The sequence below is a fragment of the Teleopsis dalmanni genome, chromosome 2, assembly GCF_002237135.1.
Source record: "Teleopsis dalmanni isolate 2A chromosome 2, ASM223713v2, whole genome shotgun sequence".
Lineage (NCBI taxonomy): Eukaryota > Metazoa > Arthropoda > Insecta > Diptera > Diopsidae > Teleopsis > Teleopsis dalmanni.
In genome coordinates this window covers 14,521,441-14,534,542 of record NC_051847.1, presented here as the reverse complement: position 1 = coordinate 14,534,542, position 13,102 = coordinate 14,521,441, and the positions used below count along the sequence as shown (strand labels likewise).

General features: G+C 27.9%; 2 protein-coding genes and 3 non-coding genes across 5 annotated transcripts; 3 read left to right on the top strand and 2 right to left on the bottom strand.

The window, feature by feature from the left end:
* Positions 1–216: 216 nt before the first annotated feature.
* On the bottom strand, positions 217–298 carry Trnal-aag. The gene has a single exon. It is a non-coding gene; the product is annotated as a tRNA-Leu (tRNA).
* Positions 299–633: 335 nt separating this feature from the next.
* On the top strand, positions 634–715 carry Trnal-aag. The gene has a single exon. It is a non-coding gene; the product is annotated as a tRNA-Leu (tRNA).
* A 1,286-nt stretch (positions 716–2,001) lies between these two features.
* Trnal-aag lies at positions 2,002–2,083 on the bottom strand. The gene has a single exon. It is a non-coding gene; the product is annotated as a tRNA-Leu (tRNA).
* A 795-nt stretch (positions 2,084–2,878) lies between these two features.
* Positions 2,879–4,506, top strand: LOC119673970. The gene is made up of 2 exons (XM_038085088.1): positions 2,879–3,009; positions 3,064–4,506. Exons 1-2 carry the CDS (start codon positions 2,881–2,883, stop codon positions 4,504–4,506), a joined length of 1,572 nt encoding a protein of 523 aa, XP_037941016.1. The 5' UTR covers positions 2,879–2,880.
* Positions 4,507–5,169: 663 nt separating this feature from the next.
* On the top strand, positions 5,170–12,997 carry LOC119683908 (oocyte zinc finger protein XlCOF6-like). Its single transcript, XM_038097796.1, has 3 exons — positions 5,170–5,328; positions 5,388–6,629; positions 12,737–12,997. The coding sequence occupies exons 1-2, from the start codon at positions 5,194–5,196 to the stop codon at positions 6,432–6,434; spliced, it is 1,182 nt and encodes a 393-aa protein (XP_037953724.1). The 5' UTR covers positions 5,170–5,193; the 3' UTR covers positions 6,435–6,629; positions 12,737–12,997.
* The last annotated feature ends 105 nt before the right edge of the window (positions 12,998–13,102 follow it).

Below are 13,102 nucleotides of genomic sequence, written 5' to 3'. Positions count from 1 at the left end.
AAATTAAATTAATAACTATTTTCATACAATTTTTTTATTTTAATTTTGTTATATTAGAACTTATATACTGAATGTGTTTGCTTACAGATGATGAATCCTTATAAATAAATAAACCCGATTATATTGCCATAAAACCAATATAAAATTAAATCGTTTTAATTTAAAATTTAAAAAATTGTAATATAAAATAAAAAAAATATTTTTAAAAAAATTTTATGGCAGCGGTGGGATTCGAACCCACGCCTCCGAGGAGACTGGTGCCTTAAACCAGCGCCTTAGACCGCTCGGCCACGCTACCGCATGGTAATGGTAGTACAAATGTCTTTTGGTTTCTGCAGTAAAACAATATAAAAATAAAAAAATTTTTTAGTACACAATACTAAAAAACAGTTCTGCTTATAAAAAATATGCATTTGCGTTTGCAAATTAATAAAAAACAAATAAGACATTAGTGTATATAAAATAATGTTTATTATATACATTAACTTAAATATACTTCAATTTAAATAAAAATTTTTTAATTATTATTATATATAATTTAAGTTGATTTTAAAATAATATTCTATTTTTAATAAGAAAAAAGGTCATAAATTTTGTTAATTATATTATACATTGGAACAAAACTTGGCTTAAGGTAGCGTGGCCGAGCGGTCTAAGGCGCTGGTTTAAGGCACCAGTCTCCTCGGAGGCGTGGGTTCGAATCCCACCGCTGCCAATTTTTTTTATTTTTACTTTTTTTTATTTCTAATTTTATTTATTTATAAGATGTATGAAATGTATTATGATTTTATATATAAATATTTTTTGTTCTTATTAAATACTCATGACTTGCTTATTTAATCAAATAATTACACAAATGTAATATTTATAACAGCATTAACGATTCTGTGAACTGTGGAATATTTTTTCAATTTTAATCTCATAAATGTTTATATTTTTCTTATGTACTGAAATTAACAAAAATGTAGTAAATTAATAAAAATCTTAATATATATTTTTATAAATGGTACTTAGAAATTGTATTATAGATCAAGTGTATTTATAGATCATCAATTTTTGCTTTTAGATATATTAAACCGCAGTTAGTGTATTAGTAAATTTAATATAAAAATGAGTACGCCTTTTTTAAAGAATAAGCATCTAAATAATTTTATCAACTTTCTTAATTTTATTACGTTACAAAATTAAGCCTTAATCACTTGTTAAAAAAAAAACAAACAAATCAAATGTTTATAGTGTGTCACAAAAGTAATTTTCTTTGCGAAAATTCGTTTTAAATGAAGAAGTCAATAAGCAAATAATAAAAAATAATCACTTTTGATTTTATATATTTAAGTTGACAACGACAACAGAACATGATGAAATAATTGATAAAAAAGTAGTAGATTTGAAAATATATTTGTTATAGTGATTGGGTAGCATTTTGATATCATATGTAGGGTGCAACTAATCTCGTATAAAATTTAAAGTTTAGCTTTAAAATAATAGATGTGTCACTTCTCTGTGTTATTGTGTAATTGGAATACAGTTTTTAAATCTACTTCTAAGATTTACAAATTTAATTGACAAGCATTTAAAGCTAATGTGTGGATTACACCTCTCTTTAGAATATTATATATTTGGAATAAATTCATTACAAAAAACGGCTAAATTCACTAAAGATATTAAGTAAAAGGTCAAAGTAAAGTCTTTAGTTTATATGACATTTATATGAAAGACTAACGATAATCACTTTTTTTGGCAATTTATTTATTTTATATATTGCTAATCAATCAGAGATTAGAGTATTCTTTAAGAAAATAATAAGTAAGTAAGTTAAAAATCACACTCCCGTTTCTAGCTGATTGTGTTCTCAATAGACAAATATTTTATTGCTTGTATAAATGAGTAATACTTAGCGTCTATTGAATTCATTTAAAAATGTTTTAATTTCAGATTTTGTTAATACTTTATATATTTTGAATTAATACAAAAAGTAAAATATTAATTAAAAAAGAAACCTGGCAGCGGTGGGATTCGAACCCACGCCTCCGAGGAGACTGGTGCCTTAAACCAGCGCCTTAGACCGCTCGGCCACGCTACCTCATAACTGTACTTGGTCAAGTGTCTAATCTGAATAACCCAAGATTAGAATTTTTTTATCAAACTTTTTGTTTTTTATAAATAAATGTACAACTTAATATTAAAAGTTTTAGTTTTTATCCGTACTACTAACAAATATGACATTTACTTTTTCACTAACACATACAAATTTTTATTCGAAAACAATACAATTATAAATTCGAATATAAGAATCTTGTTAAAGTCTAGCTTGTGTATAAGTCGAATATACACAGTACTTGCCACACATAAAAATAAATATATTCGACTAATTTTTAATATTGCCATATCTATCCTGAAATTTTTAATTGTTTAAAATAAAATTTAAAATATTTTTCGAGTATAAGTTATCTTATTCCTACTAATTTTTATGTTATTATAATTAATTACAAAATATAAAATCTTATAACTAAGATAGGAAAAACAAGCGCTGGCTGCCAGGGCCTTCGCAGTTTTTATTATATATTTATTTTTAAATATATAATAGGAATAAAATACTGAAGTGAATTTATTTATTATATATATACATATATAATATTCTTTGTATTAAGCACGAATTGTAATAAACAAATTATTGTAAAATCTAATCAAAATATATTCTTTGCTTCAAAATCACAATGAATAGCGAGATATGACAGAGTTGTGGATCATTTTCATTCTCTTTGTAATATATACTCTTAAGTTAGACTTGGCAGCACTTAGACATTTTGCTATAGTTTCTAGGCGGACTTGCACGAAAATTTAATTTTGGGATTTCTTATTATTTTTCATAAGAAAATTATGTCGAATAAAATGTGCGCACTATGCAAAGTGCATAAAAGAAATTTAACATCGGCTTACAAATATGTGGACTATTGTGGTGAACGCAAAAAACTTTCCGAAGTAATCGCGTTACTGAAACGTGTAGAGGTAAATTTTGTACAATTTCCTTATATTATAATACACGTATATCTATTTATATAGATTTCACAAGTTGAAACTTCGGATGCCAAAATATGTGAAGATTGTAATAAAGATATTTTAGTATCTATAAAAATAGAAGAGTGCATAAGGATTAATAGATCATACGAGAGCCGTTATTTGAGATATGAAAATGAATGTAACGGCATTTATTCCATGCCTCTCAATCCGAATATTGTTGATTTAGAGGCAGTGAAACAAGAACCAAATGGTATTAATAAAGTAAGTTTGGTGAAAGACATTGAAAATATGGAAAAATTAATAGAAGAAAAGGAACAATCTAAGGAGGCTACAGGTTGGAAATTTGTTGGAGAAGTTTTTGAACAACAACGTAAATCAAAAACGAAGGCAATAAAACAACCACCAAAGATAGATTTAGCTCCGATTTGTGGCATACTACAGGAAAAAATGAACTATTCTAATAATTCATTTATTGGAGTGGTAGATATTGGAAAGAGTCACAATTTAGGTACACCGGATTTGGATAAATATAAGTCTAATTACTTTACAGCACAATCTCCTTTGTCCAACGATTCAATTAATCCTTTGAATTTCGTAATCGCACATCCATTTGGGGACGAAAATAAAAACGATACTGGAGTAACTGACTCTGCTACGGAAAGTAAACCGGGTATATTCGATGAAAATGCAAATAAATATAGTGCTGATGAAACTATAAAGATACTAAAACAAATTTCTGAAAATGCTGTCACAAAACAACAATTTCAAGACTCTATAGCAAATAAAAGATTTCTTGAAGTTAAATTGGTTGACTTAGCTGATTGTACTATTAAAAGCAACTCCGATACAGTCGGTAAAAGTACACAAAAACATAATATTGATAAAACTGAAAACGTATTTAAAAAGTCTGCTAAGAAGACTAAATCAAAACATCATGCCAATGGCTTAAAGAAAGCTAACAAGGGCACGAAATTTGGATTAGTAAAGTTAACCGATTATGTTATTGATTGCAACTCACCTCCATTTGATGAAAGTCCCCAGAAATCTTCTACGGAAGTTATCACAAAACATATTGATACTAGCTCTAAGGCATATCAAGAAATTAATGACATTCAATTAAATACATTTAATAAATGTGCTCTAAATGAGAAATGGAATATATTGAGTTGTTATGGAAGTTACGATTATCAAGAACAAGTGGATCAGTACTGTAACCAAAATATTGAACTAAGTTCGATGTTTAAGATTTCAAAAGATTTCACAATAGATAAAAAAATATTTAATATCAATAATGGATTCAAAATAGAAAAAAAAAGGAGACAACATTCAGTTCCTGAAATAGTGTCACTATTTAGTAGAAATTATTTCTATAACACCGATGCTTTCATAAATTACTGTATGAACTTTGTTGTTAAAGATGAATTGATGGAAAATATTGAACTGGGTGCAGAAAAAATAAATATAATCCAGAAAGCAATTGTTTAACAGTTGCCTAAATTTAGAAAGTAATTTTAAAACAGTAAAACATAATTTATTATATAAGTTAAAAAAGTAAATCAAAAAAAAAAGAACTATGTTGTTAAAGATAAATTAATACATAATATTAAACTGGGTGCAGAACAAATAAATTTTAACAGGTATGAAACAAAATTTATAAAGTAATTTTGAAACAAGTTAACATAATAATTTTTTACATAAGATAAAAAGTAAAACAAAAAACAAAAAAAAATTTTGCAAATTTAGATTATATAAGAATCTATTTTAGTTTATTCAAAACAAAAACAAAAAAATGTAAAGTTGATTTTTAGATATATTTATATCATTAAACGGTGTTAACATATTGCATAAAGTGTAAAACTATTTCATGACAGTTAAATAACCAGTTACATATATTACGTTTATATTAAGAAACTATTTAAAAATCATTACTATGAAAAAAATTTTCTTTTTCTGTACATTTTCTTTAATGTGCAGTTATTAATTTAACAAATGTTTGTAACGGATAAAATTTAAAAATTCTACTTGTAAATTGTGTAATAATATATAAACATTTAATTTTTACCGGGGTGGCATCACTACTCTTGCTTTATCGACAACAAGTGTCAGATAAACAAAAGCTTTTTATTTAAAATTATACTTGGTTTAATTTGTTCTTTACTTATTTTTGATAAAATGTTAAAGTACGAACAAAATTGTCGGATTTGTTTAACGCATAGAGAGGACTTGTGTTCTTTATACACTAAAGTGCCTCATTTTAAGCAGCCCAAATGCTTGACAAAAATAATAAAGGAAATAAGTGGAGCGAGTGTAATTACATTACATACTTAATTTAATTATTGAAAAGTATATATATTGTATTTATATAGATTGTCGAAAAATTCGAGCCAAATGCAAAAATCTGTACTGGATGTTATAAGGCAATTATTGATGCTGTGGACATAATAATGAAGTGCAAAAACAGCTGCAAAAATGCTGACGAATTTAATACAATTAAAGTAGAATTATTGGAGAATAATATTGAGGAAACTGTATTAAGCAATCACAAAAGAGTTGAGTACACTTCAGAGAAAAATGTGACTAATCTAAACTCAGATATTTACTCAGAAGCGCCGACCAACAATACCTGTTCATTTGACCCTAGTAATAAAAAAACCAATAGACGAAAATATATACGAAGAGTCAATGCTAATAAAGAATTTTATTTTCGATGTACGCACTGCAGTTATTTTACGTGCTTCGCTACATATTACCGCAAACATTTGGAGGAAATCCACAAAATTATGAATGCACGTATTTTTAAATGCACACAATGTGAGGATAAGGACTTCCTAGAACATCGGTACTTACAGGAACACATAGAACTAAAACATAAGCAACTGCCGAAATATTTGAATTTTCTATGCTCTGAATGTGGAGCTGGTTTCAACAAGTCCAGTACCCTGCGTTATCATCAACGAACCCATTTGCCAAAAGCATCTCGTAAAGCAATACAATCAGTACGCTGCGAATTTTGTAATAAGAACTTCTCAAAGAATAGCATACGTATGCATAAGAAGGTAGTACATGCTGCACAGCGACCGCATGCCTGTAAAATATGTCAAGTCGATTTTGCACTCTACAGTTCCTTACAGTCGCACATGCGAAATTCCCATTCCACTTTGAAATATTCATGTCCTTGCTGTGAAAGTAAATTTCGTATTAAAAGTGTTTATGACGCACATCTACAGCGTGGTACTTGCAAAAAATTGGGCTTCAACTGCAGTTACTGTGCTTGGAGATTTAGGACAGCAGAACGTTTAAGAAAACACGAGATTAATGTACATAAAAACTTGCTATATGCAGATAAAGACTTCAATAACGACAATAATACACACTCTAAAGTGTGTAAAACAGATGATCATGAAAAAACTTAGTCAATATGGACAATTATTTATCGATTTTTGATTCCACATTTCATCTGTGTTTCTGTTGATACATTCTGCTGACTGAAAATATTCTTATAAGAGAATACATACAAATGGATAGATATACATATATTTATAGTTAAGAGATACTCATATAAAAAAGAAACCAGAATAGATGGACATATATCGTGCTGTTTTGTTTAGGTAAGCTGTACTTTCTTATATTTTATTTAAATTATCATTAGCTTAAGCCGTGTAAACCAATTACGATCTTACGACTTTTATTGGTTGAAAACAATATTTATTATTATTACATTTATTATTACATTTTTTTATTTTTATATTTAGTATTATTGAAAACCTGTTTAGTTTGTCATCCTAGCGAACGTTTGACGTTTAAACATAAGAATTATGCGAGTTTTTGGTGGTATTTGCTAGTATTTCTATACATAGATTCGGCAGCTTCTAAGTCAATGTTTTTCCTTTAAATTTTATTAATTGTAACAGAATTTAGAATTTATTTTTTGTTACTTTAAACAAAGACTTGTTTATGTACATATTTAATATTAAATTTAAATAAATAACATATTGTAATATTAATGCATATATATTGACGCTTAAATCCCAGGAGTAACCGCCGCATCTACGTCCTGGAATTAACTGTCTTGCCATACTACCAAATGTCCTTTCACTTCTAAGAAGGACGAAACCAGCAATATTCTAATTACATATATGTTAATGCTTTTATCACAACACCTTTTATTTAATATTTTTTGATTTTCCGCTCAACTTTGTGATGATCTTATTTAAAGTAATTTGTAATAGCATTAAGACGTGATATTAAAGATTGTATAAAATATTAATATACATCTATATATATTGAAATATATATATAGAAATATATATACATATTTCCTACATTTTTATACTTTCTGTGATTGTTTTTCATACATTTTATATTAAATTTGTGATGTCTTTTTCTACCGTCTATAAATATTTCTGTTACGTTAAGATATTTTATTAAAGACATAAACATACTGTACATTTTTACAATATAAACTGATTCAGAATCGATCAGGTGGATCTACATTATATACATTTTTTCAAATCATTATTGATCCCTCACGACTTCCTTCTTACAAACTCAAAAAGTCTTAAAACGACAATCTAAACTAATCAAATTAAATAATTTTGTGGGCATTCATATCTAATAAAGATAATAAAGATATTACTAGTTATTGGCTGCATAAATTATTTTTCAATAGATCAATAATCATTTGCTTCTTAAATCTAAGAGTTAGATTCAATACGTTATTAAATTATAGCTCCAATCCATTCGTTTACAGTTTAAGTTATGTAGATCTGAAATAATTTCAGCTTGCTTTACTATTTTAATTTTTTTTTAAATTAATATAAGTCAATTATATTATGCCTAATTTTAATTTTTTTATTAAAAATACTTTTTATTAAAAAGACACTATACTTTTATACCATATGCCGAATGAGAATTTAATCTTTATGTTAACAAAATTTATTCCTGCCCTCTTAATAACGCATACATAATGGTGTACCACTATAGTATAAAAACATACATTAGCTATAAATTTCCTAATCTGAACTAAATGTCGCAGTTGTTTTGGAAATCAAAGAAATCCAAAAAAAGTTTTAATATATAAACTTAAATCAAAGTTGTAAAAATAGAAGCTATTTTTAAGTTTTCGTTAAAACAAATAAATATAGAACACAGAATTCGTGGTGCGCTACAATTTCATAGAGTTTTGAAAAGAATTGCGAGAAAAACATTACTGAAACAAGCCTAGAATTCTTTTTACTACCTATCATATACGCAAAAATGCTATAGAGTTAAAGCGAACTCTAAAAAAACTTTAAAATTTATCGTGTTTTAATATATAATATCTCTTAAAAGTAATAACATGAGCAAACGTATGAAGTAGAATGGAAGGATAAAGAGTTTGAGGGACGTTATAAGAAGTTGAAGTTGAAACAGAAATTGGAAATATGACAGCCCACACTTTTATGTAGTCACGTAAAAGAGGTGTACCCCTCATGAAGTTCAACTAAATCAACTTAAGATGGTTTTCAGCGGACAGAAGTCGCTACCGATGCGACATTCCAGGCAACCGTCAGGCTAAAGAGTCGATTCATCCCTACAGTTATGGTAAGGTATTCTTCTTCAGCAGAACAGAGTTGAGGTTGCTGGTGAAATATTTAATTGGTCACCATGAACTGCGTTATCACTTAAACAAAATGGATCTGTCCGAAGAAATTGATTTTCGACTCTTCTTAGAAGGAGACGAAACTTGCAGTCACATTCTCTGTGACTGCCCAGCCTTGATTTGGGTCAGGAGGATGTCACTGGTTGGGAGCTGATACCCCGTTTATTCCTACCTTAACTATTATTAGTTAACAGAACAGAATTATATACAACATTTTTAAATAATAATTATCAAAGAAAAACTATTTACATTTTTTTAAAATATTTTTTATCAGCTTAATACATTATTAACATAACTATATATGCCTGACAAAATCTATAGCGTAGTTTTAATAAAATAGAATCTAAATATTGGCTAAGATTCTGTATATTTTAATTTTCTGTATATTGCACAAAAGGTAAAAATTATTTATAAAAATAGTTCGTTTCGTAGTGCAACTGTGAGGGCGCATCTTGAACATTACGGAAGCGCCTTATATATTTTTATTGTTTTTAACGACATTGTGAGGGCATGCGGCATGCGGCAGGCAGACAAGCAAAGAGGCAGTTAGTCAAATGGGGCTGGGCTGCTTTAGTGTAGATTTGCATTTCTCTATAGTCCATTTAAATATGTAACATTTGAAAATCCAATTGAGTTAGTCAGTTCAGTTCATAGACTTATTTTCATGCATTTCTCGATTATTTCGTATTTCGTCAGAAGTTTCACAACTAAATCGATTTGGCTTTTCCCATTTTACTATGAAGTTTCAATTGCTTTTTTCTGTTCTTGGTCTGTTTTTTATTGTTTTTTTTTTTAGTCTAAGTTAAGTATTGTAATGTTTCTTTTATTTAAATACAAAAACCAGAAATATTGCACAAGTTAGATACATTTTTATTTTTTTATTCTTAATGAACTTTAAAATGTGTGAAATATTTTTGCAGTATTTAAAAATCTGGTAAATGTTACCACATACTTAAGTAGTGCAATGTTGTCATATTAAACCAATATAATTTGTTTATATTAATTTCTCTTTATTAGAAACAATAGCAATTTCAAAATGCTTGTGATAAATTTTTTTGATTTCGAAATAAAACTGATTACAGATTTATTCCAATTTATTTACAAATTACAAATTTATTACTAAACTTAAAAATTTAATTATCAGTTTTTTTCTACAAAAACTGGGCTAGGTTTGTTTGAACTAGTTGGTACCAAGGTGTCATATGGGCGATGGAATTGGACTTTTATTAAAGACTATGAATATGTTTTGTAGTTGCAAAGGTGATCTGATTGCCTCCTCATTATTGTGAGCTCCTCCTAATTCGTAAATATATGTATTTTCAACAACTTTATTTATCATCATCATTTTGCTTCACAGTTTATACTGGCCTTTGACATACATAACAGTTCGACTCAATATAGGTGTTACACTTGCAAAATTAGTCCACTATTCAGTTTCAATCCTTTTGTTTCCAACCTGCTTCCCTTTCTTTTTTATGCTTTTATAAATATATATGTTCATAAGTTTTTCATTGTTAAGTCGGAATGCTCCGACTACATCTTCGATTCAGCTCTATGTTTTGGGACTAAAAAAATACCCGGCCTGTCAGATTCTCAATTTTGTCATACTATCGACTTCTATACTCTAAATTTTCATCTATTATTGAATTAATATCAAATCTACGTACGACGTTTCTTTTGAATCTTAATATGCTCTTCTTATCTTCTTATAAACTATACTCTTGTGAATAAGGAGTGTATTTCATATCAAAAAAAATTTCTGTTAAACTGAAATGTTTTCTTTTCAAATTTTATTGCCAAATTTTTTATAAAAATACTGAACCCCAAGTCAAGTTTGTAAGGTTAGTAAGGTAAAAGCGATTTTGGCTTTTCAAGACAACAAAAATCTGCAGAACAAAAATCTTGATACTGTTTTATCGTTCTTAAGAAATACTTACCAAATAAGTTTCCCTACAACAAAGAAGATCACTGACTTTGTAGTTAAAACTAAAAAAAATTTTCATATAAATTTTCAAATAAATTAATCCTAAAGCTATATGAATAATTGTTGAATGTACATATCAGTTATCTAATCTATTGATGAAACGAATTGCAAACTAAATCCTTATTGTATATTTTATATAAATAGACAAATAAGTGCTTTGAGCATTCCAAGAAATGGGTCTATTGTGATACAATAGAAACGTTTTAAAGTAAGCTTGAAATCTTTATTTTGAATTGCAAACCTGCCGAGTATTTTTGTCGAATAGACATTAATTGAAGCAGAAATCTATATTTTATAGATATCATCCGGCGAATGCCGAACAGTAACAGAACAGATAGACAATATTTTTCTCTTCCTTCTCTAACCAACAGTCTCTATACGGATGGTATATATAGTTTTATATAATAATTTATAATCTCAACAAAAGCTTGCCATAGAGTTTTCGCTGTATACTTGTGTATCTATAAATTTATTGCAAACATTTTGGAAAATACATATTAGAATATAAAATAAAATAAAAGTAATGTGCATTAAACTTTTTTAAAAATTTATCGAATGAAAGATCAGCTATAAAAATAAAAATAATATTTCTTATTCGTTCATTTTAAAAAAGTAAAACTACAAAATCGGTTGCCATTGTGGCTATAGTCACGCTGTGTAAAATATTTTCCACTGTCTTCAATTTTAAGATAATTTTTTTTTAATTGAAATGCGAATGCCCTATTGAGTAGCAAATTCATTTGCTCATATGCGTGCCAAACTACTTGCTGCAGTGCATCGGCTCTCCAACAGATAAAGTCAATCTGTAGCACAGATACGGCGTCGAACGCGTCTTTTTGTTGCAACTTCGGCTAAAGAAATTTACAGTCTATTTAAGATTCAATTAGGAAATGTCAAGATGTGACGTCATGTTGCAATATGTAACGTTTTGATTGCCTACATAAAGATTTAAGAGTTTCAATGAATTCGATTGTTCACAACAATTAATTTTACTTGAGACTGGCAGATTGAAAATTTTGTTGAAACTATAATTTTTATATTAAATATTTATGATAGACAACTGTGAAATGGGTGCAAAAGACGATAGTCCCATTTAACTTATACTATTAAAATAATTATTATTAATTCATAGCGAAAATTATAATGCTTTAAATATATTGAGTAATGAAATGCATATATAAGTAACATATTATGTGTAATATGAAATAGTTATGTAGACATTTTGTACATATGTGCATAAGTACTATAATCAAAAGATGCGGCTGCATATGCAAATAGATTTTGAAAATTCGATGATATCAGAAGCTGTACTATATATTGTATTATAGTACTTCTTCCATAATTTTTATAATCCAGGACTGTTCAAAGCACAGCCCGCGGGCCACATGCTAATGTTTGTGCGACCCTCGACATGAACGTATGTCCCCCTCTCTATACAGTGATATCTATTGGTCCGCGATCGCATCTGGTTTGAACAGCTCTGTTATAATCTGTTGCTCGCTCTGCTGGAACAGTTTGCATATTGATATAATATTGTTACATTTAGTTAAGAGTTTTTAACAGAGATTTCATTACTAAAGTATTAGTTTCACTCTTTAATCAGTTTACAAATTCAATTTGGTCTTATACAAAGCTGCAGAGATGGCCGGCCTTATGTTTCGATTGTACACACATTTCCAAGTGCCCACACTTCATTACGAACAACTAAGTTTTAACTAAATAACTAAGTTTCATAATTAAGCCTAAGTTTAAGTTTACAGCTTCAAAAGTTTATCTGAAAACGATCTGTGTAATTATATGTTAACAACTACATTTTATAGTTATAAGCATTCACTTAGTATAATTTTAATACTAGTATTAACTAATTGTTTATTAAGAACAATAATGATTAATTTTTTTAAAAAAAAAATGAAAAATAAAATAATAATGATATCATTAGTGCACTTATGCGAAGATATTTTATTTGGAATTTATAATTTATCTGTTTTTCCCTTACATTTTCCCAATACAAAAATCCCAGTTTATAGCTAAAATTGCATAGATAAATATAGAGTTTCAGCTTTAAATATGATTGCCACTATTTATTTAAGGTCAGTAACCACAAAGTTCAGTTGAAGTTCGGTTAGTTCAGACTACAGAAAATGTTGAGAAAAAATATATTACTATTTCTTTTATTTGTTATCTTGGGCATAACTGCTCGCGTTGGGCTTGCTGCACCACTTGTGGATACACGCTGGAATTATCCAAGAATTGGGCAACGTCAGTCAAGGTATCATCAACGAGGAAGTCCACCATTTGTTCCATATGTTCAGAAGACTTACTAAAAATGCTCAAGATTTTTTTGATTAATATATTCAACTGACTATTATGTTATATATAAATAAATAATTTTTCAAAAAGAAATATTAATTGAATTTATATAAATAATATATATTATAAATAAATTGTTATTTTAT